General features: G+C 42.7%; 1 protein-coding gene across 4 annotated transcripts in view; it reads right to left on the bottom strand.

Annotated features, from left to right (window-relative positions):
- EPB41L4A (erythrocyte membrane protein band 4.1 like 4A) overlaps positions 1-27,863 on the bottom strand; it is an 864,386-nt gene that overhangs the window by 337,886 nt on the left and 498,637 nt on the right. For all 4 annotated transcript variants that reach the window (XM_086961016.1, XM_086961015.1, XM_086961018.1 and 1 more), the window contains exon 10: positions 27,295-27,386. In XM_086961016.1, coding sequence (XP_086817142.1) covers positions 27,295-27,386 — 92 coding nt within the window. The remainder of the gene's footprint in view (positions 1-27,294; positions 27,387-27,863) is intronic.

The following is a 27,863-nucleotide window of genomic DNA, read 5'->3' on the forward strand; positions in this document are numbered from 1 at the left end:
GGCAAAATTGTAGGGACTGGTAGCCCGATGTGCCTTTGCTATGTCTCAAGATATATGCTCCAGTGGTTTTTACGAAAATTAACTTTGAAAAATATATATTGGGCTACATTGGGCTATATATATGTTAGAGCCCAAATGTAGCCCAATGTAGCCCAATGTAGCCCAAAGATGGCCACCAGAGACAAAAAAAAACAAATGTAGCCCAAATATCAGCCAGATGTAGCCCAACTATAGCCCAGTGACAGAATGTCCCAGAGTGTTCCAAAGAACAACTAGAGCGCTAACAGTCTTACTTATGACAAAAGTATGGCACACCTGAAGTCATCTTGATTGGAATAAAGTTTTAACACTTAAAACATTTAATTTGCAAAGGAACAAAATGAGGGGGTTCATTTTGCCATAGAAATTATAATTAGTGCTGAAGAAAGAAAAATTAGGGCACATTTTGAGTGACTTCTCATATCCTCTTATATTTCATTAAAAAAATTCTGATATGCAGTCTCCCAAGATGGCCACCAGAGACAAAAGAGCCCAAATGTAGCCCAAATATCAGCCAGATGTAGCCCAACTATAGCCCAATGACAGAATGTCCCAGAGTGTTCTAAAGATCAACTAGAACGCTAACAGTCTTACTTATGACAAAAGTATGGCACACCTGAAGTCATCTTGATTGGAATGAAGTGGTAACACTTAATACATTTAATTTGAAAAGGAACAAAATGAGGGGTTTCATTTTGCCATAGAAATGTTTATATATATATATATATATATATATATATATATATATATATATATATATATATATATATATATATATATATATATTCACTGAAAAAAACATAGGTTATAGACCATATATAGTTAGGGATTAGCATTTACAAAACCTTAATTTACTCGCACAAAACCATTGAAATTCGCATATATAGTTAGTTGCACTAACTATATATCGCGCACCCGCAATCCACTGCTGATGATGTCACATATTACATCATTCATGACATGGTCAGTGACATCACTGATGTCATCACTGATGACATCTCAAATGACATCACTGATGTCATCACTGTTGACAACTCAAATGACATCACTGATCACATCACTGATGACATTATTCATGTGATAATACGATGAACCTCTTCAGACTCTAATATAACCTTAGATACAATCAGTGTAAACAGACACTCACAGACTGTCACTCATCCATGGAGTTACTCACACACCTAGTCAGTCATGCAAAGAATCAATCACACCTCCATTTCCTCAACTATACAGGTATACACACCTTACTTATTCAAACATATACTAACACATATTTACTCTCTTACACAATCCCTGATACAAGTTCACAATGATCCATACAGCCACTCACACATTCACTGGCTCTTATGCACAGTTATTTATATATGTCAACTCTCACATGTACTGTGTTTTACATATGTACTTACTTTGACATATAGCACTAAGAAATCCATTCACTCACCAATACACTCATGCAGACAGTCAACCGCCCATACAGATGTTTCCACATGCACTTTTGAACCCATACATCTAGTGAATCAACTGCTCACACATCTATGCACAGAGTCACACACCTCCCAGCCACCCACACACACACTCAGTCTCCCATACAAATACTTGGGCAACCAATCAATTACCCATATAGTTACTCATATAGCTACTGTTCAACACATGCAGCAGTTTACAGAACAACAGACATAATGATGCACAAATTAAGACAGTTTAGTCACTAACCCATGCACTCAGTGAGACACATTTAATCACTCACTCATACAGTCAGTCATGCACCTACTAAATCCTTCATCCAGACACTTATACATCCACTCATTCTTCAATATGTTAGACATATTTTAACTTTACAGAAACATACAGTCACTGGGTGTTGTCATCAGTGATGTCATTTGAGATGTCATTAGTGATGTCACTGACCATGTCATGAATGATGTAATATGTGACATCATCAGCAGTGGATTGCGGGTGCGCGATATATAGTTAGTGCAACTAACTATATATGTAAATTTCAATGGTTTTGTGCGAGTAAATTAAGGTTTTGTAAATGCTAATCCCTAACTATATATGGTCTATAACCTATGGTTTTTTCAGTGAATTTTCAAGGTTTTGTAAATGCTAATTCCTAACTATATATGGTCTATAACCTATGGTTTTTTCAGTGAATTTCAATGGTTTTTTAATAGCAAATATCAAAAGCTGTAAAATGTCAAGTACATGGTAGGTAAAAACATTTTCGTATTTATGCACGCTGATGTGCTTTGAACGCTGCCCCCCTCCCCCCCTCCTCTTTTCTTTTAGGAGTATTCTCTCTTTGCAGATAGTGAAGGGTAGGTAACACAAGCCTTTGCCCCCGTTGTAATCCGTCGTGCCTGCTTCCCTCTCCATTTGATTGATTGTTATCCTAGCATTTATTGTTTTGGAATTGGTTCTCTTTGGTTCATTCTCTATTTACAAACAAGCACAGAGTCGCAATACTCTGTTTAGTCTTTGCAGATAGTGAAAAATTGTTAAAAAACAAAAGGAATCAAGCAAAATCAGTAGGCCACTAATGGGATCTCTTTTTGACCTCGCTAAAATAGAAACATTATGAACAACCCCTCATGACAAATACGAAACTAGTGAGAGGAACTGAGCTCGACACCATGATGGCTGCAAGACAGCTCGGCTCCGCCGCCCACCCCACCCAAAATAACGACAAACACCATGCAAATATTATAAATATATACAACACACCAGCAAAGTAACAGGGTAAAACGTTTTATTAAATAACTATTTACATGGCAGCCTGCTGCAACATCGATCCAAACAAGCCTTTGTATTTTGGGCTCAAAATAAACCATCAATAGTAAGATTTTCATAGGTGAGTGTAGGTTCATGGTTTTCCATCCGCAGACTAAAAGCCTGGAGTGGGAGTGAAAGAACAATTACTAGGTAAGAAGGAAGGCAGAGGTTGTGGGAAGGACTCTGGATATGGTATGTTGCTTGGTCCCTGAGATGCTTCGATGTCACTGCCTTGCACAAATGGCACAAGTCCAGGATGTTGGGTGCCATAATTGAGGGTTCGGAGCAGCGCTTGTAACACTGTCTGAAGCTTATTTGCACCTGCTGCAGCTTCACTATTCTCAAAGTAAGTGGGGGCTGTTTGTGGACCTGACTGCATTGGAAAACAATGTGATGCGGTGCCTCCCTGAACCACTTGACGGAGGCCCCCGCGATAATTGCGCCTGCTCCACACCTTGTCCCACAATCCGTTTGACCTGAAGACACGTCCTGTGGTGCCCTGGTCCGACCATCACATATACCTGCGCCAGGAGACGGCGTGGGGTGCAGTAGAAGGGAGAGGCGGCGCGAACGAGCCTCCCCCACCTCCCCAGGTGGAGGTTTCTCAGCTACACCCCAGCGCTTCACTCGACCAGCTGACTTGCGCCCGCTCTTGCGACACAGTGCCTCGCTTGGCCAGCTGAATTGCGCCTGCTCTTGCTATTACAACGTCTCACCCGCCATCCAACGGAATTGCACCCAATCTTGCGGTACAGCGACAGGCGGCTGCTACGGAGCTCACGAAATAGCGGTCAGCTCCACAGACTTGGGCCTGGCCTGCAAAGATGGCTCTGGGCAACCGTGGAACTCGTACGCTTGACTGCTAAGGCATGGGCCCCATTCCCAAAAGAGTCCCCTCAGCCTTGAAGATTCTACAACAGTCACCGGGACCCCCGACTCCCGTAGACTTCCGGTGGGGAGCGACTGCCATGATTGCTCGCGGAATGGCCACAACGTAGCCACGAGATGGTGGTGCTCTCATGTTGACGCCAGCTTCAGTCTGAAACATCCAGAAACACTGTAGACTACCAATTCGATCAGTTCCGGTGGAGCCCCAACGTGACCCGGTAGAGAAGAACTTGCCCTCCCCTCTTTGACTGATGGTTCTTGTTGCCTGTCCCTTCTCTTGTCATTTAACAGAACTTTTTGGACTGCTGAAAGGGGTTGTGTTCCGACCGCTGGTTGGTGGAGACATTTTGACTATATTCTGGACCTGCGTTGTCGCGTAATGCGTCATATGACGCGCCGCGTTAGCGCACCCGGAAGTGCTCCGGTGCGCAAGGCGCAGCTTCCCGGATCCGATCCAGAGCGCGGCGCGCAGCGCGTAACGTAAGCATAACAGGTCATGTGACTTGTTAATAAAACTTTTCATTGCTTCATTTTACTTTTGTTATTCTAATGATGAAAGGCTTGGTCATATGACCTAAAAATAACGCTTTTCATTGCTTTCGAACATTTTTTTTCCCAAATGATGAAAGCCCCACCTTTTTTTTTCTCACTCTGACTTCTAAAGCAAAGGACCCAGATGCATTTACAGTTTATCACTAACAATGTTCCAGGCTAATGTATTTTCCCGGGAAATTTACAACTGTCCTGCAAGTAAAATATTCCCTTTTCGAGAAAAAGGGCGTTTCTTCGTCCCATGAGGGAGCCGTTGAGCAAAAGAGGCTCGGCCTGCTGTCTTAGTCGCTGATAGGCATGAATATCGGATTCTTATCGATCACTTTATGTTGCAGGAGTGGAAAACACAACAGCCCTTGACCATTTATCTTTACTGCGTTCCTGCGTATTATACCTTTTAACCGTCATGTAATCGGGCTGCTTTATTTCACTTGCCTTTTACTGATTCGAAAACAGTAGCTATTATTCAAAACTTTACCAAAAAAGGTACTACTACCATGTTTTGTTTTAAAAACCTTTATTGTGAAAATGTCAGTATACAAATACGGGCCTATAACCACGTGGGCCGGCCACGGAGCAAACTGGAATCGTATATGATGAGGGGACATTTACACTGTAGAAGAACGTAACGGGCGGGCCATTAGGTTGCAAGAACTAAGGTGCCTAACAGTTGCGGAATCGGTGGACGTACATTTTATAATTAAAGTACGACAGGGCCAGTTACAATAAAATTATCTAGATATACATTTGTGAGCAAGTACCATGGGTGACGTTAATTCGATCTTTCAATAGTACAGTAATCAATAACACATCAGAACTTAATATCAATAGGGATGTCCAAATGTTCAATCAGTACTCGTCCCCGCCCGCCATGTGCTTCAAAACTGCATACGTATCTCGTGATATCAAGGTTGGGCAACCAGTACACAACAAGGAGTTACGAGTCCCATTTATACCGGCGCCATTTTGGGCGAGGCCGGGCAGGTCCAGGATATAGTCAAAATGTCTCCACCAACAAGCGGTCGGACCAGAACCCCTTTCGGCAGTCCAAAAAGTTTCCGTTAAATGACAACAGAAGAGATAGGCAACAAGAACAATCAGTCAAAAGAGGGGACGCTTTCGTGAATGGGGCCCATGCCCTAGCAGGCAAGCGTCCGAGTTCCAAGGTGTCCCAGGGCCATTTTAGTGGACCATGCCGAAATCCAAAGAGCCGGCCGCCATTTCGAAAGTCTTGTTGCAGCCGCCTTTCGCTGCACCGCAAGAGTAAGCGCAATTCAGCTGGATGGTGGGCGAGACGCTGTAGCCGCAAGAGCGGGCGCAACTCAGCTGGAAGGGGGGTGAGGCACTGTGCCGCAAGAGCGGGCGCAAGGCAGCTGGAAGACGAGTGAAACGCTAAGGGGCGCCCCACTGCAGATGAGGTGCCTCCACCTGGGGAGGCGAGAGAGGCCCGTTTGCGCCGCCTCCCCCCCCCCCGGGCACCCCACGCCGTCTTTCGGCGCAGCATTGTAGGATGGCCACACCAGTGAAACTTGCTGGACACCACCTCGGTGCCATCCGGATCTCGGCGCGTTCGAGTCACTGTACCGCAAGAGTAACCAAAACTCAGCTGGATGGCGGGTGAGTCGCTGTACCACAAGAGCGGGCGGAACTCAGCTGGATGGCGGGCGAGTCACTGTACCGCAAGAGTGGGAGAAATTCAGCTGGATGGCGGGTGAGTCGCTGTACCGCAAGAGCGGGCGCAACTCTGCTGAACGGCGAGTGAAACGGCAAAGGGCGCCGCACTGCACATGAGGTGCCTCCACCTAGGGAGGGGGGAGAGGCCCGTTTGCGCCGCCTCCCCCCCCCCCCCCCCCCTGGCACCCCACGCCGTCTTTCGGCGCAGCATTGTAGGATAGCCACACCAGTGCGGCAACTTGCTGGACACCACCTCGGTGCCATCCGGATCTCGACGCGTTGTGCTGCCTTCGGCCTATTCGCACATCGGTCCGCTACTGACGCCGCCTCACAGGCCAACGGATTTTGTAGGCTTTTTATAGCCCAAAGCCGCATAACAGGTCATGTGACTTGTTTATAAAACTTTTAATTGGTTCATTTTACTTTTGGTTTCCTAATGATGAAATGCTTGATCATATGACCTAAAAATAACACTTTTCATTGGATTGAAACATTTTTTTTTCCCAAACGGTGAAAGCCCCACCTTTTTTTTTCTCACTCGGCAATCCAAAAAGGTTCCGTTAGATGACAACAGAGGGGACAGGCAACAAGAACCATCACTCAAAAATGGGGATGGCAAGTTCTTCCCTACCGGGTCACGTTGGGGCTCCACCGGAACTCATCGAATTGATAGTCTACAGTGTTTCTGGATGTTTCAGACTGAAGCTGGCGTCAGCATGAGAGCACCACCATCTCGTAGCTCCGTCGTGGCCATTCCGCAAGCAATCATGGCAGCCGCTCCCCACCGGAAGCCTGCGGGAGTCAGGGGCCCGATGACTTTTGTAGAATCTTCAAGGCTGAGGGGACGCTTTCGAGAATGGGGCCCAAGCCCTAGCAGGCAAATGTCCGAGTTCAAATGTGTCCCAGGGCCATTTTAGTGGACCAGGCCCAAATCCGAAGAGCCGGCCGCCATTTTAAGAGTCCTGTAGCAGCCAGCAAGAGTGGGCGCAATTCTACTGGATGGTGGACGAGACGCTGTAGCCGCAAGAGTGGGCGGTAAACAGCTGAATGGCGGATGAGGCACAGTGCAGCAAAAGCGGGTGGAAAACTGCTGATTGGTGACTGAAACGGTAAAAGGGCACCCCACTACAGCAGACGAGCCTCCACCTGGGGAGGCCCGTTCACGCCGCCCCCCCCCGGGGCGCCCCACGCCGTTTTTCGGTGCAGCATTGTAGGATGCCAAGACCAGTGCGGCAAGCAAAGGACATCACCTGGGTGCCGTCCAGATCTCGGCGCGTTGTGCTGCCTTCGGACTATTCGCACAACAGACCGCTACTGACGAGGCACAGTGCAGCAAAAGGGGGCAGAAAACCGCCGAATGGCAAGTGAAACGCTAAAGGGTCGCCCCACCACAGCAGACGAGCCTCCACCTGGGGAGGCCCGTTCACGCCGCCTATCCCCCCCCCCCCCCCCCGGGCGCCCCACGCCGTTTTTCGGTGCAGCATTGTAGGATGCCAAGACTAGTGCGGCAAGTAAAGGACATCACCTGGGTGCCGTCCAGATCTCGGCGCGTTGTGCTGCCTTCGGACTATTCGCACAACAGACCGCTACTGACCATTGCTGCTTTTGTTTAAAAAAAATTTTTTAACGTGTTTACTGTTTTTGATGCGTTGTATATATTTATAATCCTACTACTTTGTTGGAGTGCTATATATTTTTAATGTGACACATAATTGTGAAGACTTTGATGTACAAAAAGGCATCCCTGGGATCTTCCGCTTCAGGCTCGGTCCCACACACCCTCACAGAGAGAATCCCCTCCCCAATCACAATACAGGATCGTTATCAGATAGTAGGAACGCGTGTGGTGTGACGGAGCTCATAAGGTGGGGGCCTTGATCTACTGTAACTCCTTTGAAGAGGGGTGATTCTTTACAGTTGAGGCCATAAACTACATCCGCAGGGCTAGGTGATAGCCTGGACCGGCCTGGACAATCAGACACAAAGGAAGAGGAGTGTCAGAGGGTGCGGTAGTGAATAGGGTGAAAGGGAGGTGTCGGGCGGGCACAGGGTGTGATTCTCAGGGAAGAGCAGCGCAGATGGGGGGAGGTTTATGGCCCATGCATAAGACAGAGAGCGGGGGTGACCAGTGCGTGGGGGAGATGCTTGCGAGGGTGGGGAGCCATGCTGAGGATCGGCGGCGTGCAGAGAGTGGGTCTGGTCAAGGCATCTAAAATGGCTGCCATGCACGACAAAAGTGTGGCATTGGAAAAAAAGCAAGATGGCGCAGACAATGTTTATCAATACGGATTAATTTATAACAATTATTTTTACCAATATATTTACTCGCAGTGTCAAAATGGCGGTCAACACTTCCTGATTTCCTTCGAATCGAACGTTAACAGACGTCACGATCGGCGGCGTGCAGAGAGTGGGTCTGGTCAAGGCATCTAAAATGGCTGCCGTGCACGACAAAAGTGTGGCATTGGAAAAAAAGCAAGATTGCACAGACAATGTTTATCAATACGGATTAATTTATAACAATTATTTTTAACAATATATTTACTCGCAGTGTCAAAATGGCGGTCAACACTTCCTGATTTCCTTCGAATCGAACGTTAACAGACGTCACGCAGCAAAAAAACAAAAAAAAACGCTCACGCGCAGCCGCTGGAAGACAATTATCAACATATATGAGCATCCTCAGCCACCCTCAGAAAACATAGGGGGTCAGGATACGTCTCCCGTACCCCCTTATACCCATTTCTCACATTGTTTTTCCTCCATCTTGTAATTTAATTAAAACGAAACACAAAATGGCGAATTCCCGTTTCGCGTCCCGATTCGCTACCCGGTTCGTGAACCGGAAAGCGCTTCTACCGCAAAAAAATAATTTTTTTTTATTTGCCCCACGGGACCCTTTAATAACCCCAACATCATTCCTAGGGGGTCAAGAAGGGTCTACCTTGCCCCCTTTCATTAAATTCCCCCTTCGTTTTTCTCCTCTTCTTGTCTCTCGATCCTACCGAGAGACAAGATGGCGGCCGCTCCGGACTGTTTAGAATGTTGACAGACACCGGAGAGCCAATCAGCTTCGCTTCGCAAAGCTCCGTTACGCGAAAAGTTCGCGAACCGGAGCGCTACCCGGGACGCTGTCACAGATGTATCTGTTTTTTAAAACATTAATTTCTCAAAATCCACTGGAGCACATATATTGAGACCCAGCAAAGGCACATCGGGCTAACAGTCCCTACAATTTTGCCAAGTTTCGTGCAAATCCATTCAGCCGTTCGAGCTAAAAGTGAGGCCAAACGCCCTATGGAAAACTCAATGTTAAAAACGCGTTTTGGGACCCCCCTTTTTCTCGGCCCCCCCTTGACGAAACTCCCCCAAAATTTCAGGGGCTGCTCAGAAACAAAATGTGCCATTTTCCTGAAAATATCAACCGATTCCGTCCACAAACGCCAAAGTTATTAGACATAGAATTTTCAAAAGTCCCATAGAGAAAAAATCCTAACTATATATTCCTACTGGCGACCGCCAGTAGGTAATATATATTACCTACTGGCGGTCGCCAGTAGGTATATATAGTTAGGATTTTTTTGAATAGGGATTTCTGAAAATTCTATGTTGAATAACTTTGGCGTTGATGGACGGAATTGGCTGAAAATCCCCTAAAAGTTTGGGGGGGTTTCGTCAAGCGGGGGCCGAGAAAAAAGGGGGGTCCCAAAACGTGTTTTTAACATTGAGTTTTCCATAGGGCGGTTGGACTCACTTTTAGCTCGAACGGCTGAATGGATTTCTATGAAACTTGGCAAAATTGTAGAGACTGTTTGCCCGATGTGCCTTTGCTAGGTCTCAAGATATGTGCTCCAGTGGATTTTGAGAAATTAATGTTCAAAAAAATATATATATCTGTGACAGCGTTCCGGTTAGCGCCCCGGTTCGCGTACCAGACGAGTAACGGAACTTCGCGAGGAGAAGCGAATTGGCTCTCCGGTGACTGTCAACATTCTAAACAGTCCGGAGCGGCCGCCATCTTGTCTCTCGGTAGGATCGAGAGACAAGAGGTGGAAATAAACGAAGGGGGAAATGAATGAAAGGGGGCAAGGTAGACCCCTCCTGACCCCCTAGAATTGATGTGGGGGCTATTAAAGGGCCCCACGGGGCAAAAAAATAAAATACATTTTTTTTAGATTTTTTGCGGTGGAAGCGCTACCCGGTACGCGAACCGGGTAGCTCACCGGTAGCGTAACGGGAGTCCGCCATCTTGTGTTTCGGACGAATTTAGTCACAAGATGGAGGATAAACAATGTTGGGAATGGGTATAAGGGGGCACGGGAGACATATCCTGACCCCCTAGGTTTTCTGAGGGTGGCTGAGGAGGCCCATATATGTAAAAAAAAAAATAATCGCACGGTTAGCGCCCGGTCTGCGCACCGGGTAGCGTTCCGGAAAGCGTAACAAGGGGAAAACCAAGGGAAATAGTAAAATAATATTTTAGAGTGCTTTGAGGTAGGGTAGCTCTGAATAGAGCTGTTGTGTTGTGTGGGTGATGTAAGTACCAACATGTAGGTACCAATGAAGAGTCTAAAATTCAATGTACACCGTCTCCTCTGTAGATATTTTGTATGTTCTAATATGGGTTATTTAAATGTAAATGTGTGGAAAAGCACTTCATGCTTTAAAGCAATTGTATTTTTGAACTGATTGTTCTTTCCTCTTAGTCCTCCTCTGTTTTTTTTCCCCACACTCTTCTTCAGCATGATAGTTGATAAATTTGTTCCCTCAAAAAATGTATATACATAAAAAAATTATATTAAATACATATAAAATATATTTTTCCTTTAAAAGAAGAATACATTTTACAGCTTTTGATATTTGCTATTAAAAACCATTGAAATTCACGAAAAAACCATAGGTTATAGACCGTATATAGTTAGGAATTAGCATTTACAAAACCTTGAAAATTCACTGAAAAAACCATAGGTTATAGACCATATATAGTTAGGAATTAGCATTTACAAAACCTTATTTTACTCACACAAAACCATTGAAATTTGCATATATAGTTAGTTGCACTAACTATATATCGCGCACCCGCAATCCACTGCTGATCATGTCACATATTACATCATTCATGACATGGTCAGTGACATCACTGATGACATCACTGATGACATCTCAAATGACATCACTGATGACATCACTGATGACAACATCCAGTGACTGTATGTTTCTGTAAAGTTAAAATATGTCTTACATATTGAAGAATGAGTGGATGTATAAGTGTCTGGATGAAGGATTTAGTAGGTGCATGACTGACTGTATGAGTGAGTGATTAAATGTGTCTCACTGAGTGCATGGGTTAGTGACTAAACTGTCTTAATTTGTGCGTCATTATGTCTGTTGTTCTGTAAACTGCTGCATGTGTTGATCAGTAGCTATATGAGTAACAATATGGGTTATTATTGGTTGCCCAAGTATTTGTATGGGAGACTGAGTGTGTGTGTGGGTGGCTGGGAGGTGTATGACTCTGTGCATAGATGTGTGAGCAGTTGATTCACTAGATGTATGGGTTCAAAAGTGCATGTGGAAACAGCTGTATGGGCGGTTGAATGTGTGCATGAGTGTATTGGTGAGAGAATGGATATCTCAGTGCTACATGTCAAAGTAAGTACATATGTAAAACACAGTACATGTGAGAGTTGACATATATAAATAACTGTGCATAAAAGCCAGTGAATGTGTGAGTGGCTGTATGGATCATTGTGAACTTGTATCAGGGATTGTATAAGAGAGTAAATATGTGTTAGTATATGTTTGAATAAGTAAGGTGTGTATAACTGTATAGTTGAGGAAATGGAGGTGTGATTGATTCTTTGCATGACTGACAAGGTGTGTGAGTAACTCCATGGATGAGTGACAGTCTGTGAGTGTCTGTTTACACTGAGTGTATCTAAGGTTATATTAGAGTCTGAAGAGGTTCATCGTATAATCACATGAATGATGTCATCAGTGATGTGATCAGTAATGTCAAATGAGATGTCATCAGTGATGTCATTTGAGATGTCATCAGTGATGTCATCAGTGATATCATCAGTGATGTCATTTGAGATGTCATCAGTGATGTCATCAGTGATGTCATTTGAGATGTCATCAGTGATGTCATCAGGGATGTCACTGACCATGTCATGAATGATGTAATATGTGACATGATCAGCAGTGGATTGCGGGTGCGCGATATATAGTTAGTGCAACTAACTATATATGCGAATTTCAATGGTTTTGTGTGAGTAAAATAAGGTTTTGCAAACGCTAATTCCTAACTATATATGGTCTATAACCTATGGTTTTTTCAGTGCATGACATACAGTCAAATAAAACTTACAGTGAAAAGAGAAGCAAACTGCAACTCATGGTAAGATTTGCTGCCTTATTGTATATAGCAGAGCTATATGGAAATATGCACAATACAGATACATTACACCTGTGTATACGCCACATACCCATATGGATAAAATGGAACTGAAAAACCAGCCCATTATGCCTACATAACAAAAACAGAAAGGAAGATCACACCTTCAATAAAACACCCTGGGTGACTTAGCATTAAGCTAATGCCTACTACCCAAATGTATCCTGAGAGGCTGTTACTACCATAAGCCTAAAAGAAAACACAGGATAATAAACCTTGGCAACAGCAAACACTTACGACCACACTTGGCCCAATAGGTCAAGTGAAGTACAACCCAACCCTTGGAAATCTAAAAAAAATGTATCATGCTTGAATATTTGACTGCAAGGTAACTCATGATGTTCTTAAGGAAGAGAAGAACCACAGAAGTTAACATTCTGTTTAAGAAAAAAAGAAATGCCTCCAGAAAAGGCTGTACATGGCCGTAAAAGTTAATCCCTTAGGGTAAAAATATTCTGACACTGCATCCCAGATAACATTACAAGCAGTGTTTACGGAACAAGCATGTACTAAGGATGAAAATAGGAAACCCAAACTTGTACTGACGGTAAAATTCAGAGTAGGTACAAAGAATAAGCATACTCGCTGTATAAAAGGTCACCCATAGAGCATAAGCAAGATGTCCTAATAAGAGATATTGAAACTATAAAGTAATGCATACCAGCACACCGAACTGCTTCCAAAAAAGCATGACACATATGTAAACTTCCTAACCAAAGAAACATTACAAGCAAATGACCTTTCAGCATGAAGCCCATCATCAGAGGAAGAAAAGGGAAGGGGAAAAAACGATGTAATAGGTATACTTGTACCACATAACCTGGCAAAGACAGTATTGAAACAATAATATCTGCTAACCACAGGAACACCACATCCGGTGTCACCAACAGGCGCACCCTATACCACCATGGCACTGCCATAACATGGCAAGCTATGTAACAAAAAAAAGATGAATATCCCCCATACAACCCGAGCATAGGAAAAAAACAAAGAGGTATATCATTAGAAAAAGAGAAATTAGGACTCTGTTTCACCTCGTCTATCACGGAAACGCCTTAAGCCCGAGTTGGCCTGTGCACAAAATAGATGGGCACCATCAAAGAGCATATCGACCAAAGCAGCCCGGACAGTCTCTGAAAAATCTAAGGTCCGTAACGAGGCACAACGCCGTAGTGCCACAGAGAATGCCATGGACCGACCTACCGAACCAGTAGTATCTATGCCACATCTAATAATCAGTTTAGCTGCCTGTTGGCCATAGCAAATCAGCATTTCAAAATTAGATTGGAGGTCATCCAGACGTTATGGCAACATAGTGTGCAAGGAATCCCACAAAGCGTGAGAAAAACACCCAAGAACAAAAGATGTGTTAGTGGACCTTAAAGCAGAACTAGTTATGGTAAAAATATGTTTGAAACACAAATCTTGCCTCCAAGAATCCCCATCTGATGAAACACTAGGTAGAGAATTCATATTCTTTGAAGCTGAAGAAGACTCATCTATCAAATCACGAATGGTAAGATGCCTGAAGAGACAAGCTGGATCTCCAGGAGCAGACAGGTGCCTGTGATAAACCGCACGGTCCACTGAGACCCCGTATCAGGCTTAGCCCAGGCGCCCAACAATATGTTGTACAGGACTTCACTATAAGGGAGGACAGATTCCACCCCTGTCTGACCTTGATAAAGGAAATCAATCAAGTGATCAGTGGACTTCTCTACTGAAGGAAGAGATTATTCTAATACCGTAGCCACTCTCCTTTACTTATCTGCAAAAGAGGATCTCACATCACTAGCAAGACCAGGAGGGGAAAGGAAGGGAAGACTCCAGCTTACTAGCCTCACCAAGTGCAGATAGTCAATTCTCTTCTATAGGGGATGGAATAGCCTCAGAAATAGGCTGTAATAGCCCAGACTCTTCCCCATCACTGCCACAAGAGGAAAGTGGGGAAACAGCATTCCTCTCAGTTGGTTCTATTGATTCCGCACCTGGCGCCGATCGACATTGAAAAGGCGATGCCTCTACATCGAGAGGAAGAGGAGAAATTGCTCCAATTCGCACCATGGACATCAATGTCTGCGTCGGCTGATAAAGTTTGGATGCCGAAGGTCGAAACCCAGTGGAAGGTGGGGACCCAAAGATGACATGTAGAAAACTGCAGTATTCTCTCATTTGGGCCATCGACGCCCGACTCCCGGAAAAAAGAGGAGGCGTGGGGCAGAGTCATGAACGGCCTTCTCAACCGGCGAGCAGGAGGAGCCATGGGAGTTGGAATCTCCAGGCAGCGGAGTTGGAGGGTGCCGCAACTTCAAACGTCTGCGCTTACCTGTGAGCGGCTCCAGCTCCTGGAACCGCCCCTTGAACGGACCTCCAAATGAGAAGAAGACCGAGGCCTACGTGAAGTCTCTGAAGACCGCAACAGCCGTGCCACTAGGAGTTTTATATGACATTCTTTGAGTGCCTTCAGCTTCTGGCAGGAGCCACAATCATTGGAGTCGTGTTGTTCCCCTAAACAGCACATACAAATGGAATGCGGGTCTGTAAACAACATTTGTCGAGTACATGACTTAAAGCCTGAGGACATGAGAAAAAGCACACTGTTTCCAACTGACAAAAACTGTTGAAGTAGGCCAGAAAATGGCCTGAGGATTTGTGCTGCAGCACAGAAAAGAAGAAACTGCCGCCCGGCTGCCGGAGGGGACTTATATGACTCCTCTGGCGTCACAACTGGAGTCAATATCATCATGGAATCGTACAACGCCGTTACCAGGCACACAGAGGAAGTGTGAAAAATTTCCAGATCCAGTCCGGCGCCTGGTGAAAATTCAAAACTTAAGGAATCTGTGGCTAGATGTCTCCATCAGATAAAAGCTTTTAATGTAATCAAAACAGACATTAAACTCACGTACCCATTTTAAGTCATCCTGCTACTTCAAGGAAAATCATTGTGGAGACAGACATTTGAGTTCCACATAGAGAACAAAGTCAAGCTTTTTAACTGACCTTTTCTAAGATGACTGTCAGGTCATAGTATGTTATCAGAAGAGCCTTTTTACTATGATGTGGTTTTGGTTAAACTTCATATAATGCAGCAGTATTAAGTGAAGGATGTGTGGCATCACATTAAATTCCTTATTATTCATTTCAGTCTATGCCCTTGGATTCTATTTTTGTCCCTCTTTTTAGTCCTTGCAGCTGATCCTCTGCTGAATTCTTCTCCTGATATTTGGCATGGCGCATTCATCCTTTGTCTCTTCTGGGGAATTTGGTGCTTGATATTTCTCATCATTTCTATCCATATTCTGTAATAAAGACTCTTGACACATTTCATGAATACTACGACAATGGCTCTTGGGTGGAATTTGCCTTTCTTTAGTCAATCTAGAGGTGGACAACCTTTAAAGCATCCAATTCCTGACAGCAGGGGATGAAGAGGGGTAGGGCACATGCAGGTACTGTAGAGAGATAGGAAGCACATTGAGGAGATGTTTGTTGGAGGGCTCACATGTTCTGCTCGAGTTGTGGAGTCCATACCAATGAGCTGCAGGGTTGAGGTAATTTAGCACACAGAGAGATGGCAGGACAGTTAGGAGGGGTATTCCAACCACCATACATCCAACATCATCCGTCCACTCATCCACCTCATAAATCCACACACCAACCAACCATCAGATATCAATAGTCTCAGTACCATACATCCAAACCACCAACATTTTATGCCAGCACACCAACTATTACACATCCACACAACCCACATCACATGCTAATACACCCACCATCATAAGCACGTTGTCAGACATCAGCATACAACCAAACAACTACATTCAAATATACACACCCGCCAACATACATACATACAGCCAACATTAGCCAACACAACTTTTTCCACAACCGTAACCAGATATCAAAATATATATATATATTTGACACCCATCATGTGTGCGCACAGCCATTATTTAACACTGCTCACCAATGTCACTTCAAAAGGTTTCTCATGCCATCATAGAACCTTTCTTATACATATAAACATAATCAATTAGTCTCTAATAATTTAAAAAAGATTTCACAGGTCACTTTGCAGCACGGGTTTCATCATCAAAATGACATCCCACTAATTATTCTGCCAAACTTTGGCATTTTAGAGACAAGAGGGTCATGCAGCAAAGGAGGATCAATCATATCTGTGTGCTTTGCGTAGGAAAACATTTTCCAATTACATCTCCTTCAGTTAAATGTACTTTTACATGAGAAGGTGCTTTTACTACGCGTGTGCTTGTTATATGATTCTGTTGCGGCAGCTTTTATCACATAATTATGTATTTATCACATTTGCCTCATAATTTACATAATATGCAATTTCCCTAAATGTGTTTCTAGCTAAAATTAATAAAAATAAAACTGCCACAGAAAGCGCTGAACAATTTGCATTTTTACTATATAATTTAGACAACCGTGCCACATAATTCGGTACTTCATGCAGCATAATCCAGTAGCCCCAACAATAGTAAAATTATGCAGAGTGGTTTGAGCTGTCAGTATGTTGATGAAATCCATATTTACATGGAACTCTGTATTATTTTCCATATTTCAAAATTCCATGTGAACCATGGTACAATGAAAGGGCTCAAACATGTGATATAAAAAAAAATACAGAACTAATCATGTGTGTAATATGACCCAATATTGCCATCATGGTGTTCTGGTGATATTTACAACCCACAGCACTTTGGCCTTGGGGTTTATGATGTCATTAGGATTCCTTGATGTCAATATTGGATCATATTACAGAGTTAATGCAACATGCATTCTCTAAACGTGGGTGTGTGTGTGTGCGCGTGTGCACATATATGCCCAATGACACGTCAGTCATGTGAGTCATTGCCCTCATCAGAGTCAACAATGGTAATAAATAGCATATCATGCTCCGCACATCTGCATAAATACCATACATTTTATGTTTAGGTGTTTTCAGTGCACAAAAGGCATTGGTATAAAACGCATATTTTACAGGGTCCATTTGAAATACGGCCTTTATCAACCGTTCTGCGCTGCATTACCATTGACCACTATTTAATCAGAATTCTATTCATGAATGATTAACAAAACTTGAACATTACAATTCCAGTCAGTCTCCATTATTGGCTGCGCCTGGTAGAGAACAACTTTAACAATTTTTATCCTTGTACCAACAGAATATGTTATTTTAAACAAATCATGGGATGGTTTTTTTCTTAAATTTCACATTTCTAACTACATAATTAAGTATTTCTCTCACCTATATAGAACAGCTTCACAATACATAAATCACGCACCAGTCATTCAAACCATAACTTATACACCAAATGCAATGCTTATGAGCTCTCAATATTTATAACAATAAGTGCAAGGATAGTAGGCCACCTTTTTCAATGTTAACACCTTCATAAACAAAACATGATGCTGTATCTCTGGTGAAGTCATGTGCACTACATTTGATGTGTGCCTTTGGTCTGAGAGCTACGAATATATTATGCTTTCTCTTCATGTCAAGCTTCATATGAATGCAAGACTTCTCAACATGTATGGTATCATCGCGAAGAGATTCCTTACAAGGACACTAATAATCACTAACAATCTTTTCTCAAAAAATGTCCTTGTTCCTCTTTTGAACAAAATACCGGCAGGCTTTTCCCGTAATGAAGGACACGCCTCCGATAGTCTATAACCCACTGGTGATAGATATACATTTTAGGATAACAAGCTGGTTTTCATATTCTGATCTGAAGGATCTAGCAACAAAAGAGTCATATACTGAACTACTGAACCACCTTGTGAATAGCATCAAAGACCATGCAGAGTATCTTGAAATTGCGATATAAGGAATGCAAGGTTGAGGCAGTGTGGCGGCTTGTTTTCTGTTTGAGGTGAGACATACTACACTATTCTGAACGGTCTCAAGTGTAGTGCTAAGTAACCTTGTCAATTCAATGCACTGTAAACTGAATAGCCTGGGTGAGATGTGATCAAAGCCTAGATTGTTTTTAGCTCAGATTTGAAAAGTGGGGCCCAATTTGGTTTATTATCTGACCAATATATACATGTCTGTAACAGAGGCTATTGCCATGTCCACATTTAAGATAGTAGTGCAGCATTCCGACAGTACAACTTGGAAGCAGAAATGAAGTCCAAGGTGGTGAAAATGCATCCACACCCGCACGAAAAGAGTACTGTTGAGAGTGATCTTGGAGCTCCAGTCGATGTGAGAAGAGCAACAATCTTATCCAGAATGGGGCATTGTTTAATTAGCAATATAAGCCAGTGCTTCTGTTGATAATGTGCATTAAAATGTTCTGTCTACTGTTTAATTTAAGCCCAACGGTTGCAGATGGTGTGTCCAAACGCCAATCTTTGGGGTCAAGACTTAATTTTTATCATTAGACTTTGCCCCACAGCAATGCAAAACAAGCATTTGCAATGCAATAGGTCTCGCATTAGGAAAGTGTGAGCTATTGTTATTGTAAATGACACATTTGTTTAATATTTGTTGGCTTTGAAAATATATAAATTAATAGCATTGTTATTCACAAAGCCAATAGCTTACACTTTCCTAATGCAAGTCCTATTGGCTAGGGCAATGCTTGTTGGTAGCAAGCAAGGAGAGTGCTGTTGTGGTGCTGAGTGATGATGTGGTTGGGCTGAGTGATGTGGTGGTGCTCCTGAGGGATGTGGTGGTGCCCCTGAGGGATGTGGTGGTGTTCCTGAGTGATGTGGTGGTGTTCTTGAGTGATGTGGTGGTGTCCCAGAGTGATGTGGTGGTGTCCCAGAGTGATGTGGTGGTGTCCCCGAGTGATGCGGCGGTGTCCCCGAGTGATGTGGTGGTGGCCCTGAGTGATGGAGGGTGGAGTTGGAGGGTGGAGTTGGAGTTGGAGGGTGAGGGTGGAGTTGGAGGGTGGAGTTGGAGGGTGGAGTTGGAGGGTGGAGTTTGAGTTGGAGGTGGGAGTTGGAGGGTGAAGTTGGAGTTGGGAGTTGGAGGGTGGAGTTGGAGTTGGAGGGTGAAGTTGGAGTTGGAGGGTGGAGGTGGAGGGTGGAGGTGGAGGGTGGAGTTGGAGGGTGGAGTTGGAGTTTGAGGGTGGAGTTGGAGGGTGGAGGGTGGAGTTGGAGGGTGGAGTTGGAGGGTGGAGTTGGAGTTGGAGGGTGGAGTTGGAGGGTGGAGTTGGGGTTGGAGGGTGGAGTTGGAGTTGAAGGGTGGAGTTGGAGGGTGGAGGGTGGAGTTTATTTTTTCAGTGACAAGTGTGTATGTCTGATGCCGAGGCTCAGACAAATGGTGGTGTGCAAGCGGTTTCCTTTCAAGTCTGATGGGGGGGCAGGAGAGCAAATGGCGAGCGCGCGCCTGGAGTACATGCACTGGCCATAATCTGCATTCCAAAGCCCTCTTGGTAGGATTTTCTGGTACCCCTCTATATCTCTCGCCAGCAATGCACAAGCGCATTGGCAGGCGGGACCAAATAAGGTGAAATAAAGAGAAAGAGTACCGGCAGAACACAGTGAATAAAGGATAAAGCAGGGATGAAAAAGCACTTGAAGGAGTGATCTATAGAGGCAATAAATGTAGATGGTGGAAGCCTGAGGAGGAATCAGGACAAGGAAACCTTGGTGTTTGGCAATCCTAGTATTGGGCAGAAGGCTCCTAAGAAAACGTTTGGACTCTTGATCTGTTTTTTGAGTTTTGCATTGGTTTCCTCAAAGCAGTGAATTGTACAATGAATGCTCAGGATAGGATCGCAACGTTCCACAATCACTTAGAGCTATGAGGTATTCTTAACATTGTACACGTCAAAACATCATTGATTGGGCAGCCACCTTTGCTGTCTCTGCTACACATCTTGGGAAATGAATGTTGGAAGAAAGATCTTCACAAAACCTTTCCTAACTTTTGAATAGTTGACACCTGATTTATGTCAGCCAGTAGTTTTGGGAAGGAATGTTGCCTGAAAATGCAGCTGTATCCAGAAGAGAAGAAGGATTAACTTGAAAATGAGTTCCCCAGCGAAAAAAGAGGATGGGAAACGAATACCTGCATCAATGCTTTATGAGTCCAGAGTTCCTGTTACCTCACAGTGTTTATCTGAAGGCTGTGAGATGAATGTGTCAACCTTGAAATCATGCTGTGCGAGGCAGCGTGCCTGGAACATCGAACCCATGTGCATCACGTAGAAAAACATTTTCCCACAACATCAACAGCTAAGTATATTTTTATTTAGCACTTTAATTGGGTTGAAAAAGGTAGCTGGCGTAAAATGAGTGAGCCTTGAGAAACTGGACATAATGGGTGGCCTATGTAATTAACAGATGTAAAATTGCATTCTGTGTTTGACAAATTCACAAATCAGGTCCCACTGGGAAAGCACAATCAAAGTCAGGAGGATATTTTATGTTGCACCTTTATCCAGGGCCAAAAGAATTAAAAAACTTGACAAAGTAAGTTTATATGTAAGTAGTTATATATTCTTTATTCAGTTGAAATGAAATAATGCTTTAGGTTAATAGTAAACAACTGTAGCCACCTCTTCACTAGAATGGGCCTTGGTGACTTGTAATATGATGAGAATCTGAGTTGGCAGCCAAAAAAGTAGTGAAAATATTAAACAGCACTAGATTGATTCTGAAATTCCTGTGTAATATCAATAACAGCCAAATTGCATTCTTAGATGTGATGATGAAAGTACAGGGGAATCACAAGGAAACTAGTTTTTACAATAAATCTACAGCTGGCAATACATTACTCCATGCTAACAGCGGCCATTCTGAGCACCTTATTTGGAGTAATCCATATGGTGAAATGTTGAGGGTTAGACGGAATTGTAGCTCACACACAGATTTTGAAAATGAACTTCAAGTTATGGTCAACAGATTTCGCAAAAGAGGTTACTCTTCATGGGTATTGGATCAAGCTGAGAGGAGGGTGAGAGATAAAACCACGGAAGAAAGTTTGTTTGGGAATAATCAGACGAGAACCAGTAAACATATTAAGGAGCCCCGTATGATCACTGGTTTTAGTAAAAAATAAAAACTATTTTAAACAAGAATTGGAATATTCTGAAACGTGATATTAGCATAGCAAATAGTATTCCAAATAACCAAAGTTCACATATGGCAGGAGTATATCACTGCGAAACGAATGTATGATGTTACAACGCATACATTTACAATGCATGCCTTAACAAAGCAGTTTTTACATCACAGGATCCTTTACAACGCATTATTTTACATTGCATGCCATTACATCGCATTTTCAGAAACTACCTTTACAACGCATTCCATTACATCAATGCACATACTATTACATTGCATTTAAGGTAAGTGTTGGATAGTACAGGGGTAAAAATTACTATTATAACTCCAGTGAGTGCAACAGTAGGGTAAGTGTTGGATAGTGTAGGAGTAAAAATGACTATTCTAACTCCAGTGAGTGCAACAGTAGGGTAAGTGTCAGATAGTGTAAGGGTACTATGCGTTGTAATGTTATGCGTTGTAATGACTTGCGATGTAATGCCTGCCTTGTAGTGACATGCATTGTAATGACATGCGTTGTAGTGACATGCGTTGTAATGGCTGTATTGTAATGACTGCGATGTAAAGGATGTTGCGATGTAATGACTGCTATGTAAAGGTAGTGTGATGTAATGACTGCGTTGTAAAGGTTGTTTCCCCTACGAAACAGTGTGGTGCACAATGATGTTGTAGAAAACAAGAGGGCGGGCATGGATTCAGGTTTGAAAGGGTTTTATGCCTGCTGGAAATGTAAAGCATATTAATAAAATACTAACATGAAAAGTTTTCCAGTAACATAGGGTACAGAACAAAGGTCAACTGAAAAGTAAATTTTATGTAGCACTGGATATTGGATATATGCTTTATCCTGCCCCCTGTGACAAACTGGAGCATATGAGGGCCAATGATAAGAAGGATAAGCATTACCCTGTGGCCAGCCATTTCGCAGAATTTCATATTTCTGATCGTAGTGTGCTGAACTACTAAGGTATAGATAAGATTGATCTTGATCTCAGGGGAGGCAATCATGAGTTATTGCAGAGAAAGACAGAATCTAAATATAATATCTGCTTAGAAACTAAAACCCCGGAAGGTTTGAATACTGAGGAGGAACTGGCAGTCTATTTGGGAGGACAATGTACATGTTACTGATGCCTTACCGTTCTACATTGTTCTGAAATTTAGTTTGTTGTATTTTAATTGATTTTCTTTCACTTTCTTCAAGAGACGAGGAAAGAACTCACCATTAAGTTTCTCTTTTGGCAGAACCTGACATTTGGCTATGACATTCTCTTGGCTGAAAAATATTGTCCACCTTCATTTCCAATGGAAGCTGCACTGGATGAAACTGTGATAGCTTCCAACTTTCTCCAACCGTGTTCAAGAAACAGTTAAACATGAGTATGCCTAGGAGTGGGCTCTTGCACAAGCCCTGGCGTTATATCACAATAATGTAGGCTTGGATGAGGGGTTGCCTTATCATATAATACCCATAAGGTCCAGCTCGAAACTGCAGCTTCAGTACCCCATTAAACATGAAGCTAAAAAAGCAGGTAAAGATATATTAATACAACTTCAATTTCAAGGCATCATTGAGCCTTGTAACTCACCAATGAACAACCCTTTGTTTCCAGTAGTGTACCAGATCACTCATACAGATTAGTCTTTGACTACAGGAGAGTCACACTCACACATTTCCAGTACAAAATGTGCGCAGTGAATTACTAATTAATAAAAAAGTGGGCAAAAAATAGAACACCACATTAGACATTTCAAATGGCTTTTTCTGCCAAAACCAAGCACATGAAAGCAGGCATTTGACAGCATTTACTGGCTTAGGGATACAAAAACAATTCTGACATTCGGCACAGGGGCATAAAAACAGCACAGGTTTGTTCTCAGCCCATGTAACAGTACTGTTACAAAGAATGGACAATGAAGCATTGTCCTACGCTAAAGACATATACCTTACTGACGATGACTTAGATGCCCATTTGGTCAGAGCACATTGCATAATCCTGGCACTAGCTATGGATGGATACAAATTCGATTTTAGAAATTCAAACATTGTCTATCTCAGTGTCCTGTTCTTGGGATACAAGTTGTCAAATGAAGGCAAAAGCTTAGTGCATTTACAACCACCAACCTAAAATGAATGCCTGTGTGTAAGTAGTGTTTTTGCACACAAACTACTACAATTTGATTCTCTTTTTCTTCATGTATTCTGGTGATGCTCCTTTTTTCAGGTTACTGCCTTTAAGGGAGAGACAGGGAGAATATACAGAAAATGTAACAAGTAATAAAAGTGCCTTCTTGCAGTGCTTTAAGTAAGCCAGGGCGCAAATAAAAATGGACATTTAACCAGGGCTCTACGGTGCCCTGGAGATGTAATGCAAGGTTTCTTCATTGTTTATTTAATGCACTTTTTGAAATGTCTACGGCACGCGCTGTGCATGCAGCACATGCGGTCTGTCCACGCGCTCAGGATACCATTGTAGAGCGCTATGTTTGTCTTTAAATATGCACTCATGTCATGTCGGCAGAGCGCAGTGTTTTCTTCTGATCTGTTTTAAGCATGCACTTGGTATGTATTCAGCCCGTTTCCAGTTATTGGAACCAGTAAGCTGTTGGGATCCGGGCTGAATGCACACGAAGTGTCGTGGGTCTGTAGAATAAGAATTAAGAACTTCTTGAAAAGTTTTCCTGCATCCGAAACTCATCATTACAGCCCTCTATTTCTGTCATTCACCAGCTGAAGAAAAAACATACCTTCTGTCCTTCCTGTCATATGCTAATGCTGCAACAAAATGTCCATAGAAGTCCCATCAGTGTCACTAATAGTGCTGAATTAGAAGTTACTTGGAATGAAACACTGGCAGAAATTGTAGGAATAATAAAAGTGCTCAAGACTAAATACAAATGTGAACGATCAATCCTTTTTACTAAGATATATCAGAAGTCAAGACTACTTAAATTAAATAAAGTAAGTCCTCAAAAGCGATATCAAATATTGACAAAATACCTTGTCCCTTGGCATAGGGCTTACTCTGTGGGAGCACCACACTAGGCGCCGGTACTTTGCACAGATTGGCTTATTCAAGTGAATAGGTGGCTACTGTTGTTTACCATTGGCCTAAAGCATTATTTCATTTCAACTGAAGAACTGATGTATAACCACTTACATTCAAACTTGCTTTATCAAGTTTTTTTTAATTCCCTTGGCCCTGGATAATTGTGCTACATAAACTGTCAAATAAAATATCCTCCTGACTTTGATAATGCTTTATCCAGTGGGAACTCATTTGTGAATTTGTCAAACACAGGATGCAATTTTACATTTATTTTACGTAGGACTCCTCTCATGTCCCGTTTTCTCAAAGCCTGCTACCTTTTACATCCCACTTAAAGCTCTACATGAAAGTATACTTAGCTGTTGAGTGAGGCGCATGGGTTCGCTTTCCAGGCACGCGGCCTCTCACAACGTGACTTCAAGGTCGACACATTCATCTCACAGCCTTCAGATAAACAAAGTGAGGTAACAGGAACTCTCGACCTAATAAAACATTGACAGCAGGTATCCGTTTCCCACCCTCCTTTCACGCAGTGAAAATCATTTTAAAGTCAATCTTTCTTCTCCTCTGGCTACAGCTGCATTTCCGGGCAACATTCCGTCCCAAAACTGCAGGCTGACATAAATCAGGTGTCAACTATTCAAAAGTTAGCAAAGGTTTTCTGAAGATCTTTCTTCCAACATTCATTTCCCAAGATGTATAGCAGAGACAGCAAAGGAGGCTGCCCAATCAATGACGTTTTCACGTGTACAATGTTAAGAATACCGTATAGCTCGATGTGCTTGTGGAACGTTGCGATCGGTCCTGAGCATTCATTGTACAATTCACTGCTTTGAGGAAACCAGTGTAAAACCCATAAAACAGAGCAAGAGTCCAAACGTTCTATTAAGAGCCTTCTGCCCAATACTGGGATTGCCAAATACCAAGGTTTCCCAGTCTTGATTCCCCCTCAGTCTTCCACCATCTACACTTCTTGCCTCTTTAGATCACTCTAGCAGGTGGTTTTTCATCCCTGCTTTATCCTTTATTCACTGTGTTTTGCCTGTGTTCTCTTTCTCCTTATTTAACCTTTTATGCTTTGCTGTCGAGCAAAGTCCACCGACTTGTGCTCATTTTCAGCATGATGAATACATATACTAAATCTGGTTTATAGTGTGAAATGACCATTGCAATTTACAATAACTGTCTTAAGAGTTATGAAAATAGTTTATGTAGCTCTACTATACACAGGTTCTAAGACATTGGAAAGTGTAAGTGTGTAATCATCTTTTTTGGGAGAGCACCGATTTTATGGGTGTATGTGGACACGTGCAGAGCAAAATGCAGTCACTCAAAGTGGAAGTATTCAGTGGCTGGAGTGGGGTGGCCTGTTGATCTATACATTCTGCTGGGATGGAAGGGAGTACACTTTGAGTGACATGTCAACAGACCAATGGTGAAAAGGCATTGATTGGGAACCCCTTTATATGGAGAAGTAAATCGCAATTGTAACTCTTCTTTAACACGAACATCTACATTTCAATAAACAGGAAGGGTTTTAAGTTGGCTGTAAAAACTGGCTGTGAGACTTCGGCACAATGTTCCCCTGAAAACGTCAGAGTTGTGAGTTGCCGTTTTTCCTGCTATGATTGCTTGCCAATTACCGGCATAAGGAACTTAATGAGACAATCATGAAGAAATGCGGTTTAACATTCGGCTTCTACTGAGTTATTTCTATGATAAAATTGCCCTGTACATAAGGCTTATGTTAATTTGCAGTAGGTTATGCCTCATATTTGACTTTTTTTCAGGTCGAGACTTACATAACTTAACCTGAAGCATTATGGGACTAGTAGTCCCGGTCGTGTATGAATGTTAACATGCAGGCCGACAATTTTGTATGTACGATTGCACAATTTGTGTTTTTCAGCCTCTTGCATGTTGTTCATTAAGCTTAATATGAGAATGCCCCTACCTGTTGAGTGAGTATGTCTAGTATCTTCTAGCATGCTGTTTATTGGGCGCTTCAGAATACTGTCTCCTCTTAATAGGTCTAATTATATATCAGCAGAATGTTTTTACTATTTGTTTTAACACATCTTTTTTATTGAGGTTATATTTACTGAAGGGGTCAGCACCATCTTATGAGTCCATTCATACACATTTTTCTGTTTTTAATAGTATATGCCCAAACCTTTGGCAAGCAATTTGGTCTTTCATGTGCTCTTTCCTATTCACTGGTAATGTGGACTGATTACGTCCCACGCAGTCAAATGTATTTTATAATTTTGCAGTTTGTTTAATTATGTTTTTGGCGATTTTTCATCTAAATAGCCACACTATTTGAGTGCAGAGTTGTGAATTATTCACTTCATGTGTCTGAAGCACCACAGAACGTATAATTTCTATGTTTACCATGTCTAACAGTGGGGGTAGAGCTATTTAAGCTCACGTGTATGGCGCAGGCCAGATTGAGAAAGGCTGCTTGGGTAGCCAAAACCTTTCTGTTCAGTTGTAGGGTGCGTGCCTTCTTTTGATGGGAACAGGATGGATCGTGGAGATATATATATATATATATATATATATATATATATATATATATATATATATATATATATGCACTGCAACTTGCATTGAAGTTATTATCTATAATTATATCTAGCCCTTAGCCCCACCCCTAGCGCTGCCCTAAACCCCGCCCACCTGCCACACCTCTAGCTCATTTTAATGAGTACCTGCACTTATTTTACCCCATTTAAAGCACTGCTGAGAATCCTCCATGGAGCACAGTGGGCTCACACTGTCTAAGCATACAAAAGGAGAGGGGCTCACCTGAAGAAGGTGTGGTGCTCCACGCAGCATTTCCAGAGGTGCTTGCAAGCCGTCTTGCTGTGTGTTTCAAAAAAGAAGGACGTCTCATTGCACTGGAACAAAAAACACAAAACAAGAAATCCCTGTGAATTATTCTCCACACGGGGCGACAACGAGCTCTGAATCACATCAAGACGACCCTTCACCTTGCTTGACCTTACAATTATGAAATGTATCGACCGAGTTTGCTAATGGAGACTCTTCAAATGAATGTATGGGGCACTAATAAAATATACGACCTCTTATGAAACAGATACGTTTTTTTCCTAGTGCCTTTTTTAACCGGCACACTTGTCTAGCAGACTAAGGCAAATTCTAGGGCCAGAAGCCATTTGGACAGATTTTGCTCTTGGTGAATCATCCTGCACTGTAATGCTAAAAACTTTTTCTTACCCATCCAAACATCTTACATTTCACTAACACAAATACCATACATAGGTTGCCATCAGAGAAAACATCTGGCAAACGAAAGTTTCCAGCAAAATAAAATAAAGCTAAGTATGGCAATCATTCTGATAATACCATGTAAT

Source organism: Lissotriton vulgaris, chromosome 3_1, assembly GCF_964263255.1.
Source record: "Lissotriton vulgaris chromosome 3_1, aLisVul1.2, whole genome shotgun sequence".
NCBI lineage: Eukaryota > Metazoa > Chordata > Amphibia > Caudata > Salamandridae > Lissotriton > Lissotriton vulgaris.